This window comes from Bactrocera dorsalis, chromosome 1 (genome assembly GCF_023373825.1).
Source record: "Bactrocera dorsalis isolate Fly_Bdor chromosome 1, ASM2337382v1, whole genome shotgun sequence".
NCBI classification, from domain to species: domain Eukaryota; kingdom Metazoa; phylum Arthropoda; class Insecta; order Diptera; family Tephritidae; genus Bactrocera; species Bactrocera dorsalis.
The window spans coordinates 6,337,320-6,356,129 of NC_064303.1; the positions used below are offsets into that span (position 1 = coordinate 6,337,320).

The 18,810-nt window shown below is 37.3% G+C and overlaps 2 protein-coding genes across 2 annotated transcripts; both read right to left on the minus strand.

Annotated features, from left to right (window-relative positions):
- Nucleotides 1-1,507: 1,507 nt before the first annotated feature.
- On the minus strand, nt 1,508-6,947 carry LOC105225314 (importin subunit alpha). Its single transcript, XM_011203711.4, has 6 exons — nt 6,759-6,947; nt 6,220-6,329; nt 5,848-6,161; nt 5,201-5,771; nt 3,514-3,661; nt 1,508-2,627 (listed from the first exon to the last, which is right to left on the minus strand). The coding sequence occupies exons 2-6, from the start codon at nt 6,277-6,279 to the stop codon at nt 2,158-2,160; spliced, it is 1,563 nt and encodes a 520-aa protein (XP_011202013.1). The 5' UTR covers nt 6,280-6,329; nt 6,759-6,947; the 3' UTR covers nt 1,508-2,157.
- An 8,082-nt stretch (nt 6,948-15,029) lies between these two features.
- LOC105225315 (cuticle protein) lies at nt 15,030-18,190 on the minus strand. Its single transcript, XM_011203712.4, has 2 exons — nt 18,029-18,190; nt 15,030-16,125 (listed from the first exon to the last, which is right to left on the minus strand). Exons 1-2 carry the CDS (start codon nt 18,038-18,040, stop codon nt 15,172-15,174), a joined length of 966 nt encoding a protein of 321 aa, XP_011202014.2. The 5' UTR covers nt 18,041-18,190; the 3' UTR covers nt 15,030-15,171.
- Between the last annotated feature and the right edge of the window lie 620 nt (nt 18,191-18,810).

The following is an 18,810-nucleotide window of genomic DNA, read 5'->3' on the forward strand; positions in this document are numbered from 1 at the left end:
GTCATTTCATGTAATGCTTTTTAAGGCGCACACCTAGTGTGAAATTTTGAAATATAGTTGAGCTTCCTTAACTCAAATCTCCGTAATCTACAAAAAACTTCGAGTTAGAGAGACTTCGATTTATGGAAAGAATTTTTTATGAACTTTGACTTACAACGCCAATTCAAGAGGTCGAGTTATGGAGTACTTCGAGTACTGTAACTACTTTCTTATTTTTTCAAAACATCAGTGAAAATCTCAGATATCGAAAATATGCCAAAGTTTGCCGACAAAAGCTCTTTGTTGGAACTCCCAAGAAAGTCGCAAGAGTGGCAATCTTAGGACCACGTGGAGGATAGGATTTTAGATCTCATCCAGAAAAAGACCGAATCACTACAGCAGTGGAAAACCGTTTTTAGCGATGTCAGCGATCGCATGTACCTATAACTGATCGATCCAAACGAGGTTAGATCATATACAGGACTTTGACGAATAAAATCCGGTAACGTAGAACAGGCTATTATGGGAATGAGACCTCAACGTGCAACGAGTCCCCGCATGACAGTAACCCCCTCTTCACATGCCCTGTTAACCCTATACAACTGACAATACTCTACCTAAGGTCCGCCATCGTCGAAACAGCACGTTTCCTGGACCAACCATAGGTTGACCTCGATGACAACTCGTCTCATTCATACCATCCTAACGGGGATAAGGTACCCGTTACAACAAAAACAACATCGCATGTAACTCCGTTCCATGACAGTCGGGTCTACATAACTAGTACGGACCCGAATTTTTTATCCGGTCAAGGGCTGTCAACTCGGCAGAATTCTGCCGCTACAACAACCTCTCATGTGACAAAAGCTCTTTTACCTAAATAACTGAATATTTAAAATTAATAAACTGAAAGGATCAAATTTTGATAATTAAAAAAAAAATATATAATTAATAAAACAGGTTTATGTAATTAGAAAAAAATTTAATAATTAAAATAAAAATTTTAAAAATAAAAAAAATAATTTTAAATTAAAAACAATAATTAGAAATTTAAAATGAAATAATAAATAAAAAATTAATATAAAATAATAAATAAAAAATTTATATGAAATAATAAATAAAAAATTTATATGAAATAATAAATAAAAAATTAAAAAAAAAAGAATACCTACTTATTAACAAAAAAAAATAATAAGATTGTAATTCTATAAAAAAAATTACTAAATACAAAAAATATAAATTATAAAATTACAAGGAACGAGAATTAAAAAAATAGTCTAAATAATAATAAATCTAAAACAAAAAAAAAACAATAATAATTAAATTGGAATGAAAAAAAAAATACCAAATAAAAAAAATTAATTCAAAAAACGAAGCATGACGGGTCGAAAAGCTTTTTTATTTTACCATAACCAGGTAATCAAAATATATTAAGCAACTGAAGGATGTTAAATAGTTAATTATAATTTTTATAACCCTTACTAGTTTTATGAGACCTCTGCAGGCAAAAAAAAAAAACACCAACAAATTTTATTATATATTTCCTGCTAAATGATTTATTAGATGCATGTGTGTAAATACAAATGTAATTTTCCAATATTATGTGCCAGTTCAACCCAATATTTGGCACAAATAACCATAATGTTCAATGCAAACTTAAATGATTAATAAAAAAATATATCTTAATGGAATAATGGTGAAATTTGTTTAAAAAATGACATTATATGTATTCATACAAACTTTAATCAGACTTACAAATGTGTTACAAAGAAAAAGAAATAAAAAATCTGAATAAAATTAGTACGTGCGCGTAACTATTAAAAATGAATATAAAATGTAAATCGTATTGATGAGAGCATGCATGACGACGATGGGGATTTGGTAAGCAAAGGGGCATATAAAAACTTAATTACAAATTTTGGAGATGCGTGTGACAATACAAGCAGCTGCAAGAATCATTAGGATCATTTATGATGCCTTGTGCTCGCATGTGTTACTTGTATTTAAAGGAAAAATAAAAACCGGCGATTATATGCAATAACAAGTAATGCGCCGCACAAATATGCGATGAACAATACAGCACACATACAAACACTTTACGCAATGATTCAGCCGGCTCGCAGGTAGCACACACGCACACCACACAATACACCTTACGCTGGTGCGACGGCCAGGCAACTAAAACGTGTAACCACCCTCGGGTGCATTCGAATGGCCCGCATTAAATTCGAGCGCACCATTAACCTCTTGTGGCGCCAGCTCCGCTTCAGCATCCTCGCCGCTATTGAAGTATGTATCCACCAGTGCGAAGGCCTTCTTGTATATTTCCTCGTTTTCATGCTCCTGCAGTTTCTCCAGTTTATCCAAACCGCCCATCTCCTCGACCATCAGGCATAGATTCTCGGTGCCGCCCAACTTTTCGGCCAAAACAAACAAATTACCGAGTCCCATGAGTACCACTTTAACGGTGCGCGGATCCTTGGCGTCGAGTAAATCACAGAATGGCTTCAATATTTGATATTTTTCAATCAGATCGATTATTTGTTCAGGTGTGCCACTCGTTGTGGTATTTGTAACGGCCCAGGCGGCTTCTTTTTGCGATTTGAAATCGCCCTTCTCCAACACATTTCGTATGGGTGTGAAAAGACCTGGAGTTATTTGGAAGAAATTAATGAGGATAAGTTAAAAAAAACATTAAGTAAATGTATTAAATTAATTCAATATAATTTTACAATATATTTCCAAATTCAAGCTTATAATTCCAGGTGAAATTCCTGAAATTATCCTCTCGTGGTTTTTATATAATATTAAGGTAACATTTTGTTGAAGTTTGGGAGTGTTCATCCTACATATGTATGTATATATCACAGACTCATTTTAGAGTATATTAGTTTTGACCTGATTCCCTACATTAAAAATTATTTCACAAATTCATAAAATATTGCCAAATGCGATGATGTCCTACTTTAGAAAATCGGCGTTGAATGCCGCCATATTTGTGATAATTTCGTACCACTGTTACAATTTTCTTTTCTTTTTTAATTTGCGATATAGAGCACTCTCTTTCGCATATTTAAAATTGTATTAGCAAAAAAAAATTAAATTACTTAATTAAATTCTTGTCTGCGCTGCAACTATTCATTAACGTTGATGTGATCTATTTTCTTTCATACAAATATTTAGACACAACTATGACCAAGTTTATTTTTCATTACTCTTCCTTTCCAAATTAACCGGTAAGCAGACCGCGCAAACGTGTTCAAATGTATGTGTGTATGTGTATACTTCAAGAGTTTACAAACCATTTGGGCAACGGCCGCAACTAACAGTTTGATGAAATCAACAATTCCTCATCTGCTATTCAGCTAAGCAACTAACCACCCACTAGAATGGCAAATAAAAACCTCGCATTCAAGTCCCTTACTCCATAAAAGCGCTTACAAACACAACATAAATAAGAAAAGTAGCAAAAACAAAGCAAAGCGTAAACAGAGGAGAAAGAAATATAAAATGCAAACACAAACACAAACTTACCAGCATCGATAACGGCCTGAATCTGCTTCGGATTTCCGGCTGTGATATTACTAACCGTCCAGGCGGCCTCCTTTACAATATTACATTTTGAATGTTGCAGCAGAACACCCAATCGGGGTAAACCGCCAGCAGCAATGACTGCGTCCGTCTAGAGGGTTGAGTTGTTGGTGACAGGGCAGTTGGAATTAAATTTCACGCAGGTATTGGCAGGCGACCAAAAAATGAAAAAATAAAAACAGGAAATGAAAATAAAAGAATAAGGCGAGGAAAATTAAATTGTGTATGCGTATGTGCGTATGTATACTCATATTTTTAGTACAAATATAGTAGCAATATGCAAATGAAATTTGGCGAAACCAAAAAAAAAGGTATGCAAATAAATAAAAATTAAGATAAAAGTGTTGCTGTGAAACAACAGCGCCAGAAAAGTTACAATGCGGCGTAAATAAGCAATGAGAAAAGTAATTTTTGCAAATTGAAAGGCCGAAGTGACACTTTAGCTCGAGGCATAATTTTTGTGGAAAAAATTAAGTGTGGTGAATGAGTGGTATATAAAAAGCATTGCTTAAGTCTTTACCGGATTTGCAGATGAATGAATATGTCGTTGTAAGGTTTTGTGATATTATATTTAGAGATAATTTTCGTTAAAACTGAATTTGAGCCGCTTAGACAATTTTTACAAAGCTTCTCTGCTCTAGGCATAAAACGTGTATGCAGAACAGAAAAAAAATTAGTTTTCTAATAAAAAAAATTATATGTATATTTCTTCGCACTACTCGTATACTATTCTTAAATTATGGATTGGGTAAACACCGAAAGAACGGCAGCGGTACATCCTCTAAACCGCTTTCGCAGTACAATTCCATTGCATTGCTAGCTACTAGCCAAGCAACCGATTCCATCGGCATAACCGCTAACCTTTGCAGCACAGTTAGTACTACCTTCATCAACATGCTAATCCCGGAATCCAAAGTGGAAATTCGTAAATATTCATTTTCCATTTGTGAAATGTGCAGATTATGCAGCAGCGGAAGCAACATCATTGGCAAACACACACAAACGCAGCTAATAGCAAGCACTCATGGCACACAGACGCAACACCACCACCATGCCTTCATTAGCTAGTTAAGTACCAGCAGGTTGCCTGAGTGCCACCACCCTCTTTTATACGCTCCAGCTTACTTTCTCGCAATTTTAATGCGGATCTGTGTCAAGTAATCGACGCCAGCTTTGAATTCATATGCAAATTTACACATAGTTATGCAAAAACTCAGCGTCCAAGCTTTAAGAGGCCAAAGGGAACGAAGGTAAGTTGTGGCGTGCATAACAGCAAGTGATTGCGACCAACCAACAGACGTATAATTCTCAACTACACAAATGGTGTTTGTTACCGAAAATTTTATATGTGCACAAGACCAGTGCTGTAGAGAGGGAAACAAATATAAATGTAGCTAAAGTCAGCTTAACTAGCGCACGGAGACTAGCACTTATTGTTGGTGCAGCCGTTTCGTTTTGCATTTTAATCCTAAATCACACGTTGTTCTGTTTAGCTGCACTACCGAATGTGCATTAATGTTTCAATAAGCGTATGTGTTTAACGAATGGATTCATATGGAAGTTCTCTGCATATACATATGTACATACATATATGGTGCATGATAAACTTAACACTCATAATTGCACTCACCTGCAGATCAGTACCGGTTACGATATTTCCCACGCTGCGTAGTGCTGGCACAATTATAGAAGCCTCGTCAGTACCAAGTAGTTTTACTAGATGCGTCACTGCGCCTGTGTCGACGACCGCTTGGATTTTCAAATTTTCATCATCCGTCACATATGAGAGTGCCCAACAGGCATCAGCTAACACTTGTGGATCATCACCTAAGAGTAATTGCGATATCACGGGCAACAAACGTTTAATTTCTTCAAATGGTGGTGATGGATTTTTGTTGCGACACAAATTCGACATCAACCAAACAATGTTGCGCAAGAAGGAAAGTGGTGTTTCAAAATTTACCAAACCAAGTATACCATCCACAACATTATGTTGTATGACGATGTCACGTGCGGCTGCTCCGTCTCCGGCTATATTACCCAGAGCCCAAACCGCCTGCTCGGCAAGATTAATGGACTTGGATTTCAACAACGCAACAAAATGTGGCACAGCATTTTGCTCGATAACGCAACGTGTTTGCTCCGAAGTGCCAGAAGCGATGTTGGTAAGCGCCCAGGCAGCTTCAAATTGTAGCAAAGGACTATAAACAGAACACAAGATGTGTAAAACGAAATAAGTAAAATTGCTACGAATATAGTTAACGTGAGTTTGCCTACTTCTCGTGATTTTGTAGAAAACGTATGCAAATGGGAACAATGCCATGTCCTATCATCAAATCAATAGGCGGATTACGTTCGCGACTTAGCATTTTACGTGCTGATTGCATGCCTACGAATTGACGATCGACATCTTGACCATTCATAGCGGCAACCATTTCGTCGATGCTCATTTGCACGGGCGATTGGCAATTATTCTCTTTCAGAGGAGATACAATGTCCTCTTCGTTGATGTTACGACGTTTGAAAAGTTGATCCTCTTTCTTTGATTTGCGCAACTCTACAGTAACTTCATGGCGACGCATGCGAGAATCCTATGTATCAAAAGTATTAATTATTTCATAGTTTAAAGATCCATTGTGAGATACTAACCTGTGAGTTAATCGAGTTCGATTTGTACGAATTTAAACGTGATGTATCTGATTTACTCATTTTGTTACTGATGTATAATAATGCAGGAAATAAAGAATAACGCAGCGATACTAAAGTTTTGATGAAACAAGAAAAATATATTTGGGAGATGTAAGAGTTTTGATTTTCTAAAGTGTAATATTTACTGTCAATATTCATACATTACTTATTATACATTTTTTCTAGCACACTATAATAATCAAATTGATCCTGTTACTCAAAATGGCAGACCAGGCAAAGGATATGTTTTACATATATCGCAAAGGTAGCAGGCAGGCATTTTATAGTTTCCAACCCAAAATGTAAGTACAAATTCTGAGATCTTATACACATACATGAAATCCATAGCCACATTCTTTACAATTTTCTAGAAATTTTGCGAACCTTTTGCAAATGAAAACCTACCTATCTTTATTTTAGCCCAATTAACTAGGTTTCAGTTAAAAATAACGTAACTTCACACAAATTTGCTTAATATGTTCAAGACAGGTTATTCTCACCTTAATTTTCCACCTTTGACACAATAATGTTTCCAATAATTAAGCACACGCTTCGTATAGTTTTCAATGCAAGTTTAATTTTAAAAATTAAATAAAATTTAAAGGAAAATAATAAAATTTCATGCAATGAAATAACTTATTACTTCTTTCTATTCGACTGTCTGCTCGGCAATAAAATGCCGTTTGAAAATTCAAAATTTCCCCTGCAATTCACGCAGACCTGACGGGAGACTTTTCAACGTTGATTTTTGTTTTTGTATAAAACGTGCATTTGCGGCGAAATGGCAAAACACATGCAATGAAAAGGCGCAAATTTGATCTTCGCGCAATAACCATTGTGGGTTAAAGCGTGTAAACAGCTGTGCCGCTGCAGTGTAGAGAAATAGTTCACTTTTTTGCAAACAATTGGTTTTTGTTGTAAACGGCCACTTATCGCAGTGTGTGTTGATATGTTGTCTCATTCTCGCCAGTGGTTAGTGCTAAGATCGGCATATGCATGGATAAAAGTCTCCAAAAATGATGTTGCCTGTATTCAGATCAAGGCAGAGTTGCATTTTGATTTACGAATTTCTTTGTTGCAAGAACACAGGGTGTCAGAAAGCAATATATTGCGTATATTGTAGAAAATTTATTTTCTGTTAAATAAACAGTATTTTCATCAGCTGTTATATTAAATAAATTAGTAGTACGATATTTTGTTGCTTCGACTTAAAAATGTTTGGAGTAACCATTTTTAAGTACTTTAAATCGTGCATATTCTTTGTGCGCTCCCAGCGCTGCATAAGCCATTCGTTGTTGACCTCTGCAATGTGAATACGTGAAACGCCACGTTGTGCTAGGCTTAAAAGTCGTTTATTATCAAAATAATCAAGGACGTCTTATCAAAATCAAGCTAACAGGAGGCTAACATAGCATCCACAATTCATTTGAGTAGCGCGTCCTGTTTGCAGAGATGAATAATGCTGAGCACATAACAGTCATAAAATGCTCTATTCAGCAGTGTTAACATTTGCTCTCGCTGTGTCCTTTGCGCTCACTATCTCATATCAAACATTAGCATGTGGAGCCCTGTGCAGTTTTCGCTCCACAAAGCGCCCTTTGTTCGAATAAAAATTAATTTTACAGTACGAGAGAGTGGGTGTGTGTCCAACAGCCGTTAACTAATACGAAATGTACGAAGCGGCAGTCGCCAGCAGCAACAGCATCAGCTATGACATTGGTGCAATTTGATTTCATGCGTCAGTTCACACCTAAAAATTGTTTGGGGTGCTCCAACAAAGCAATTCGTATGCAATGTAATTTGCCTAGCTGTAAGTTTACAAAATTCGTAAGTATCTAGCTGCACGAGGGGGGGAAAAACGAAGAAAAGTTTGTTGCAAGTGAAAATTTACGAAAGTGTAGCATGTCTTTAAGCACGCGCCGCACCTTTGTAACATACTCCTTTCGGCAACTAGTACTTGTGGACCTAAATATAAGTATACTTTCTTTGCCGTTTATTCTCGTTTGTGACTTCGGCTGCGCCGCCCCGCCCTGCCTCGAGAACTATGCAAGCAAACTCATTAAATGTCAACACAAAAATTTAAGTGATACTTTGAAAATTACTTCATTATACGGCACACTCTACGGTAGTCGCTTTCTAGGCGCACAGCCAGTCAGTCGTCCCCCACATTGGACACTTCAAATTTGCCCGTAAACATAATTTCTTTTTAGTCGCCTGTGTGTACATAGGTCCCTGTTGCTGTTTGTGAACTGAACTACCCTCTTACACTTTTGTGGTTGCGCTTGGTTTACCCATTATTCACACGCGGTATACGCCCGAAAGTATGCTCGACAAAGTGTTATGTGTTGGCGTTGGCGTTCGCTTTGGCTTTGAAGGTCAACGAAGTAGACGAAGGCGGCGAAAGCGACGAAGGCGACGATTTATGCTCAAGCCAGCGCTCGCTTTTAAGTGAAAACATTATTAAATGCACTTTGAAAGCGGGTTTTCGTATGTAGAAATGGACTAAGAGCAATAGGCGCTGGTTTAAAGAAAGACCAGTGACACACTATATCTATCTTGAACCAGTCTAAGAACGGAAATCGTGAGCTGCTTGAGCCATATGCAAAAGAATCGTTTTTGGCCACGCCCAACTAAATGGCAATCAGAGAACTTTCCTCACTTGCATGAACTTCTACACATGACTTCGGAGGATGAAGTCAGGCCTCAATATGGTAATCACAACGATGACGTCTTAAGCAAGAAATCTGTTCTAATATTATCTAAAAACTCACAAAAGATCAATAATGATATCGAGAGTAGTTTTATTTAAGGGCTCACCATCATGAACTGAAAGATTTTCAGAAGAAAATGAACCGAAAGAAACCGGGTTCAGTGATTTATGTACAAATTGTATCACGTCTTGAACTCTCTTCAAACCCGTTTGATGATGAATTAAAAGTGCTTTAGCGATGTCATGGCTGCTTATCTGACGGTCCTGATCAATCTTTTGCCTAATTTCATCGACTTTTTCAACGATAGGTCGACCAGAGCGAGGTGCATCTATCCCATCTAAACAAGTGACAGATTAACCAAGTATTCTTAAAGCAACAGATCCGAACAGCGGAAGAGAGGGTCAAATCATTACTCCCTAAAATACTATAAAATACTAACGATTTCTTTAGAGAAAACTGGAATGCTTGAAAACTTACCCACTTGTAACTAGCTCTGCACCATTCTCGAACCAGTCTTAATCATTGCTTGCATTAATACGTGTCTTCATTGGTTGTTGAGTGTAAATTTTATTTTCTCTTGAATTTCTCACATGAATTTGTTTATTTAGGTATATTTCGGCACCGTCTACCTACTTTGACAGTTTTGACAAAAATGTTGTCTGGTACTTCTTTCTTTAATGCCGGCTAGTTAAGTGTTTGTGACAATTTGAGTATAGGTTGCGGTTGTCAAAACCTAGTGGTCTACTTGTACGGATGTCAAATGTCAATAGAAAATAAGAAGCTGGTGAGAATTACATAAAAATAAATAGCGAATGAATAAAATAAAATAAAAACATTTACGTAAGTATATATGCAAACTGGGTTTGTTCTTGAGTCTTTAAAAAATTGTAAAATAAGATCCTTCTGTGTCGATGCAGCGCGATTTTCATTGAAGGCGTCAGGGAAGGCATTCCACGGAATAGCCTTGAGAGCCGAGGTGCATGCTGCTTGGATTCCCTCTGTCGTCTCAAAATGCTTGCCTTTCATCGGCCTTTTCAGGCAAGGAAACAAAAAACGTCCACGGAGTCCACATCTGGGCTGTAGGGCGGCAGCGGAAGCGTTGGGATGCCGGCCTAGGTTAGGAAGTGTGAGCCGGGGCGTTGTCGTGGTTCAACTTCTCACCGGCTGCAATGTCACGTAAAACTTGGCGCTGACGGATTGTCCGGGAGGAAAAAATTTGTGGTGAACTATGCCTTTGATATCAAAAAAGGCAATGAACAGCGTTTTCACTTTGTATTTGCTCATTCTTCAGGTCTTCATCAGCAATTTCTTCCTGGCCCTCCAAAAAGGCTTTATGCCACCGTAAAACATCACTTCTTGCTAAAGTAACATCGGGGTAAGCCTGTTTAATCATATCAAACGTCTCTGTCGCAGATTTACCGGGTTTCACACAGAATTTAATGGCGTACCTATGATCTAACGAACGCTGCATTTTCGGCGTGCATCACTCAGAGAAACACGTCGTCGAAACACCTCTCCAGGTGCTTGGAGACAACTGACCAGCCGCTCGTTCGTAAGCTAGGAACGCCCTCTACCGAATTCAGTCGGCTCGCACATGCTTCAAACAGTCGCGGTGGAAAACAATCAGTCCTATTACTTTCTGGACAAATCCTGTACTCCTTAGGTGGTTTAACAGTTTGATTGATATCAAGCCTGACAAGTGAGAACAAAAATAACTACTGGGATTGGTAGTGGTAAATGAAAGGTCGATATCATTGAACATTAGTACTCACCGGGGAAGCAGAGAAAGAAAAAGATCTTCGCTCCGTTGGACCAGGAGGAAAAAACCTGGCTACGCTTGGATTCACCAATAAGTGTCTAAGAGCGAACGAGTGGCGCGCTGTTGTAAACTCGGCTATAACCGCTTAAACGATGCCTACGCCACTAAAGAAGAAGAAACTACTTATTACTGGCATTGAGCTCTACATTACAGCTTCTATTGCTTCTCAGTAGACTCTTGAATGCGGTCTACTTATTACACTCACCGACTTCCATTAAATAACTACAATACGAATGTAACTCTAGCCAGCTTATTACAACTATATTTGCGCTTTTCTTTCAACTTTAAAAGTTCGTAAATGATATTTACTAGAGCAGACCCTATACGGCTCGCCGCTGCCCGACTGCCTGCTTCGCTGCCAACTTATCACCTCATGCTGCTCATTACGCAGTTAATAAGAAAGCGCACAAAGGACCACCTCCGACAGATGACGCAGAACAAATGAGCGACAAAAGTTAGTTAAGTTCCGAGAAGAAAGCAAAAAAGACAAAAAAACAACAGAGTTGCACAGCACAGTAGTTGTATGAAGTCAATGGACAATTGAAATTGTCTGCACTACATGGGCAAAGTCAATGTTCAAAGTCATTCCATTTATACATTTGTCCTTGCCTGCATTATCCTTAGCCGCCATTTGCACTTTACGGTCGACTCTTGTTGGTAATTGTCGCCAAACGGACACACAGGCACAAAGAAAGCAGCCGGAGGAGCAGCGCAGTGTCAAACAAATAAGTTGATATAGCTTTATATGTGTATATATAACGGGTGATCCAAGTAGAGGTACTGTTTTCAATAACCTTTTTTTGAGAGATCCCGCGTGAGTCGTATCAAGCTGTCATGTTAAGTATTGTTTGGGTCAACATAATCGGCCTGCCGAGCGTACTATTCGCAACACCATCAAACATCTTGAGATGTTGCCAATGGTTTCAAGAATCTGTTGGCTGCTGCTGCTGCCTCCGAAGTGGACTTCAAGGAAGCTACTACCATCAAAGACCCCGAAGTTTGTTCCTGCTGCTGCTGCCTCTGCTCCGGCTGCTGATGCTGGCGCTGCTGCCGTAAAGAAGGAAGAAGCCAACAAGGAGGAGTCGGAATACGACGAGGACGACGACATGGATTTCGGTCTCTTCGACTAATATTGGATACTATTCGTCCAGCACGCAAAGAAGAAAATATAGCAGCCGTAACTGAGAGTGTACACGAAGACCGTGGAGAGTCGATCGATATGGAACGACTAGGCAATTTCACGTCGAGATCTTAAATTGTAAGCGTACAAAATACAGCTTCTGAAAGAACTCAACTCAAGCCGCTCGACCTTTCCAAGTGATCTCGCTTCAATCTATTGGTTTCTGAAAAATTCCAAGAAGATCCGACGTTTTCGATCCAATTTTTGTTCAGCGATGAGCCCATACCATACCGTAACCGATCTCTAGAAGGACCTTCGAAAAAGGTGTTTGACGGTGAGGAAGATTTTTTGCTTTAAATTAAATATTTTTATGACTTTTTTTAAGAAAAAATATTTTTTATGATTTTTTTTTTTTAAATATTTATTATGAAATTTTTTTGCGAATTTTTTTTTTAATTTTTTTTTGAAATATTTTTTATGAAACCTTGCTCTATTTTTTATGATTTTTTTATAAAAAAATATTTTTAATGCATTTTTTTATGAAATTTTTTTTTGTGAAAAGTTTTTTATGAATAATTTTTTTGTGAAAAAATTTGTTGTTAGAAATGGCTTAAATAATCGATATATATAACCCCTTATAGCTAACAAAAAATAGTTTGCTGTCCTGTTGGGTCCTGCCTTGGCAAAGAAGTCAGCCAACCTGCTCCTTTTGCTTTCTTACTTTTCTCAGGCTGCGGCATAAGCGTGTTAAAACCAATTACAGACCTTTTATCTACATACAAACACCTTTCAAGCACACACACACACATACACAGCGGAGTTACGCACACTCTTTCACACTCTTGGCGTTTTCTTAGCGCACGCTGCAGGACACCAAAGTGTGGGTAAGTGATAAACGCTCTGTTGTTGCACTCACGCACCCATACTGGCGCGCTTTTTTGCATCACACATACATATGTATGTACAAGTATATACGTAAATACATGCACTCATTTGCACACTTCCAGCTTTTCGACCCCACCAACTTCAGTTCAATCCTGTGGAGAGTCCCCAGCAACACTTGTAGATTTTTAATGATTTTATCTTTACTTCGAGTAAATTGCTGCTGTCGTTCGTACCCCCTCATCTCACCCACTTTTCACTGTTCCAACCCATTCATAAGCGTAAATCGCCTTTTCACTTGCGTTTACATATACGTGAACAAGTGTCCAGGGTGAACGGTGGAAAATGCTGCGTCCAAGTGCATTTGTCGTCAGCGTGTGCATGTATGTGTGCGCGTGTATGTGTGTTGGTCGGCAATTGCAAATAAATAAGGTCAAGAAGGTGTGCCGTTTGCATGATCTTTGTTTGTACTTTTATTTCCGCTGTTTATTTGTTGCCTTCGCATTGTCCTTTCACGAGAATTTCTTGAACTTTCTTCTTGCAGGATTAAAGTGCTTTTGCCAAAGAAGCTTCATAATAAGGAATACAAAAGGATAAAGAAAAACAAAATACAAATTACAAATTACAAGAAAATTGAACATTGAAAGGCGTATGAATAAATTAGCTTTAATAAAGAAAAGTAAACTAATGAAAAAAACCCTTCACTTTGAAGGAAGATCTAATGTACAGAAGAGCGATGGCAAGGAAAGTGAAGACACATTTACTGAGAGTCAAGAATTTCTGGTATATTTTATAAAAAATATATAAATCACTCCATAGCGAGCCCTCAAACATCCGTTCAAAAGAGAATTACTTGTGAGAGAGCGACACCTGGCATCGAAACTCCGATGCATGTAAACCGTGAACCAGTTAGTAAGTCTCATCATGACAAATGCTGCTATTTGTGTAGTACAGGCTTCGTAGATCAAGAGCTCCGTCAGGATCAGGAAGGACCTCTCCGAGCCGTTCGATACCAAACGAGGTTGTAGACAAAGCAGGCAATCGCGACTTCTTCAATTTCCTTCGGGAGAAAATAATTCGAGCTAAAGAGATGGATATGATATCATCGGCCTCAACAACCCCGCTGTTGGTTCTGCTTTCTCCAGAATGGATGAGAATTGAGAAGTAAAGTCCTCTCTCGACGAACAAAATTCTAGAAATCACTGATCATACCCGTCCTGCTATATGGTGCTGAGGCATAGACGATGGTAACATCTGATGGATTGGCCATAGAAGAGTTCGAAGGAAAGCTTTCTCGAAAGATTTATTGTATTTTGCGTAGAGGTAACGGTGAATAATGCAGTCGATGGAACACTGCGCTATACGAGACCTACTGCTACATTGACATAATTCAGCGAATCAAGAGACAGCGGTTGCGATAGCCAGGTCATGACGTACGTATGGACGAAAGCACTCCAGCTCTGAAAGTATTCGATGCAATACCCGCCGAGGAAGCAAAGGAAGACATCTACTCCATCACGAACACAATTATTTGGGTGATAGAAAGTGTTTAATAGTAATCGTGAAGTCATCGAAAACTTGCCTCATGCGAGTCCTCCATCCAGCTTTGTTGATGACGATAATACCGGAAAATCAGCCTCATTGAAAATGACAGAGGATCTCAATATCTTTTACGAATCGACTCAACAAAATATTTTGGCCATGAAGCGTGTTAATGCTGGATTCGTATGCAAAAACCTGTATATTCTGTCGAGTCGAGGTCGGAAAGAAATACTTGACAACGTAGGTGAGGACCGAGACGTGAGTTTATGAATATGACGTCGAAACTTTCCAATAATATAGAGAATGGCGCCGTAAAAATGAGTCGAAATCGAAAAGAGCCAAATTCGCTGAGGGCACAGAAGGCACTGAAGGCCATCCCATCCTTGACCATAAATATTGATTAGAAGCCTATTTTCCGTGCCTCTTATAAAGATGTATATTAAAATACCTAAATATGTATATTTTTTGTGACAGTCTGGGTCAAATTTGAGTGGTGAGCTATAGATCGGGGAAAAGAGTTTTATAGATAAAGTTTTTAAAGATCCATAGAAAACAACCAAAGTGATTTCAATAATGCAGTCATGGCTGTATTGAAGTCTTTTAAGCTGTACCTTTTCCCCCTAATATTTGAACGTGCGCTCATAACCCGCATGATATTTAAATTCATACCGAGCACCCCAAGACACAAACATACACATTTTATTTTCCATTATTTCGTTCGTTTTTATTAATTTAAATCTTTAAACCAGCTAACAATGCGTTTATCTTCAGTTTAATGCCTTGCGCGAGGGAAAACGAAAATCTCAACAAATCACCCGCGTTATCACATTTTACCCCGCTTAAGCTTCTTTCGCCGCTTCGGTCACAGGCGCTGGAGCTGCAGTGCTGGATGGTTCGGCATTGTCGCTGCTGTTGGCTGAGCGCACATCCACGACATCGGAGTCATCGCCCTCAGATTGGGGGTAGGGTGGGAAGTGTTGATCTTGTGGGTATTGTGGCTGCTCGGGTTGCTGTTGCTCGGGCTCTGGCTGTTCTTGTTCTGGGTATTCGACAGGTGCAGGTTCGGCTGCTGGCTCTTCGGCGGGCTGTTGTTCGACAGCAACTGGAGCGGGTTGTACAAAGTGTTGTTGTTGTTGTGGCAAGTATTGCAAGTACTGTTGTTGGACTGGTACAACGGGCTGTGCGGCAACAACTTGTTGCACAGCTGGCGCAGCAACAGCAGCGACGGCAGCAACCTTGGCGGCGACAATTGGTTCACGTTGGACTACGGCATTGAAACCGTTCACATCGTCAGCGGTATAGGTAACGGTACGCTTATAGCCATCAGCATCGATAACGCTGTATGAACCGGCAACATTACCACCATCACGGCTCTCCACCTGGCTCTTGATGTCACCGGTCAAGGAATCATGTACGCCATAAGAGAAATCATAACGAGGCGCGGATTCGATTTCGACTTGCTTGACAATGGGTGCAGGTGCGGCAGCGACGACGGTCTTGGTAACAACTGGTGCGGGAGCGGCAACTTGCACGGCTGGTGCGACGGTCTTAACAACTGGTGCAGCGGCGACAACGGGCGCGGCGGCTAGGTAAGACTTGGTGTAGACGGGCGCGTGATGGTAGACGGCGGCAGCTGGTGCGGCATGTTGGTACACGACCTGGTGGGCGGGGCTGGCATAAGTAGTAACGGCGGCGGGCAGGTGATGGTAGGCGGCATAAGGGTTGTACGAGTAGGTGGCAACGCCAGCCAAGCTGGAGCCGGCCAAAGCCAAGACGGATAAGACGCTCAAGAACTGTAAGTTAGAAAGAGGTTAGATTTTGGTTTTGATAAAATATTAAAAAATATATTACAAAAATAAGTAAAAGTCAAAACATTGTAAAATTTTGGAATTTTTTTAGATTTGAATTTCTTGAAATATTTTTGAAAAATTGTTGGGAAATTTTTTGAAGTTTAAAAATAATTAAAAATGGAATTAAAATTAAAAATTGTGAAAAATTACACTGTTTTAGTCTAAACCAATGTTTGGATTTTTTTTAAATTTGAAATAAAAAATTTTGTAAAAACATCTCAAAATTTTATAAAATTTTTTAAAAATTTTATGAAGTTCAAGAAATGCATTTTTTTGGTTCCAAAATACTTTACTGATATTTTGGGGGAGAAAAATTTGGGCATTTTTGAAAATATAAATTTTTTAAAAGTTTTCGAAAAATAAATTTTATAAAAAAAATTCTAATTGTGTAAATTTATTTTTGTAAAACGATAATGAGGGAACTTTAAAACATTTTCAAAATTAATAGCTTTGCACTTGAAATTTTCTAGCAAATTTTGAATTACAAAATAAATTTTTTTAATAAATTTTGAAAAAAATTTAATTTACTGCAAAATTGTTAAAAATTATTAAAAATCAAATTAAAATTAAACATGTTGTCAAATATTACACTTTCTAAATTAAAAACCATTTTTTAATTTTAATTTTTTTTTAATAAAAAGTTTAAAATTTTGAAAAGAAAATTTAGAAATTTTATAAAAATTATTAAACATTTTATGAAGTTAAAAAATTATTTCAAGATTTATTTTCTAATATGTTGGAAAGAAATTACGAGCAATTTTTGAAAATATACATTTTTTAAAAGTTTTCGCAAAAATGTTTACAAATTTTATAAAAAAATTTCAAATTTTGTAAATTTATGTTTGTGAAACGGTAACATGCGACCTGTAAGAAAATTTTTAAAATCAATGGTTTTATAGAATAATACAGGTTTCGAGTTAAAACATAAAGTTTTTTAAAAAAATTTAGAAAAAAAATTTAAATTTACTTCAAAACTGAAAAAGAAATGTGCCTTTAATTTTGTCTGAACAAGATTTAGCAAATTATAGTATTGTGTTATATAACCCTTTTTATGTTCAAAACTACATTTTTGAAAAAAAAAACTGAAAAATAATCAAAAAAGAAAATTCTCAAAATTTTATATACATTTTCAAAAGTCTTTTAAAAAAGCATTCAACTTGTTTTGAATGTAAAAATTAATGAAAATTCTAATATTTTAATATTTTTAAAAATTTTAAAAATTAAGAAAAAATTTCAAATTCAATATTTTTCATTTTTTTTTTTACTTTTTTGCTCAATCTTATCAATAAAATTAATTTTTGAGTCTGCACTTCAAAGAAAGCCTTATTTATCCTTCCTAGAAATCCCTGTTGTAGCTTTACAAGCTTTGTCTACTTGCGCTCAAAAAGCGCTATCTTTAATCTCATTTATGCTTTCTTCAAAATTAGTTGACCATGGTAAATAAAAGAATTTGCTGTGCCGAAAAAAACTCTGCGCGCTCTAATGAATTCCTATTCTTTGTGATAATCAACGCTGCTTTGTGCCGTTTCCGCTTTCATAATCCTTTTCTTAGCAACTTAAGCTGCCGCTGACAGCCGCGCCTCACACAAATACATACAAACAAATAAGGCGGAGATTTAATATGCATTTCACATGATGTTGATTCTTAGCTGAATTTATTTTTACTTATTTATTTTGCGAGTTTTTATTAATTTTATTTTTATTTTTGCTTTTGTGTTGTAGTTATTTGTATCCTTTTTGCCATTGCCGTTTCGACACTTAATTAATTTTTCTATATTTTGTATATTTTTTGTTTAGTATTTGCCTTCTCTTTGAGCAAAATGTGTTAACACCAAATTGCACTTACTTTGCTTGCCATCGCTGTTGAAGATTATTAGAAATTTTGTTAAATAAAACACGCCACGCAAAAGTAAATTTAACGAGGATACGCAAATTTCTTCACTATGACCAAAGCAACACTGCTTGCACTGTTGCACGGTGAACTAACGACGGTGTTGTGATGCTGTCAACAGGCGGTGACAACTATTTTATATGCTGCGCGGCGTAGGAAGGCAGCAACAAAGGCGAGCAGCAATATTTGGTAAAAAAAAAGACAAAAAAAAGGTATGGAACACAAAAAAGTGTCGAAAAACTGTAGCGATTTGAATAAAAGAATCGGCAAAGAAGCCGAAATGGCGCGCCAAAGCTCTCCAGCCAATAAGCAGTAATAGACGAAGCTTAAGAAATACGAAAAAAATTAAAAACTAAAAAAGTGTTTGTTTTCATGCCTCGACGCATACATATGTATTGTAAGTACATACATACGTATATGTATATGTGTGAAGCATTGATTTGTATGCCAATTACTCACGGCTGCTCGAGTAAGAGCCAATACAATTTTCGGCATCAATTGAACTGTTTCGAAAATAAGTCGAACCGGATGGCGAGCGCACGCGAAAAACTGGTTGACATGCGATTGCGAGCACTTGTGAGCGAGTGTGGGCGTAGGAAAAAAATTTACAAAAATAAAAAAAATTTTAATTAAAATGCATAGAAAATATTAAAAAAAAAGGAAAACAAAATTTAAAAAAAATTAAAACAAAAATTAAAAAAAAAAAATACTTTATTTAAATAAAAAAAAAAATAATT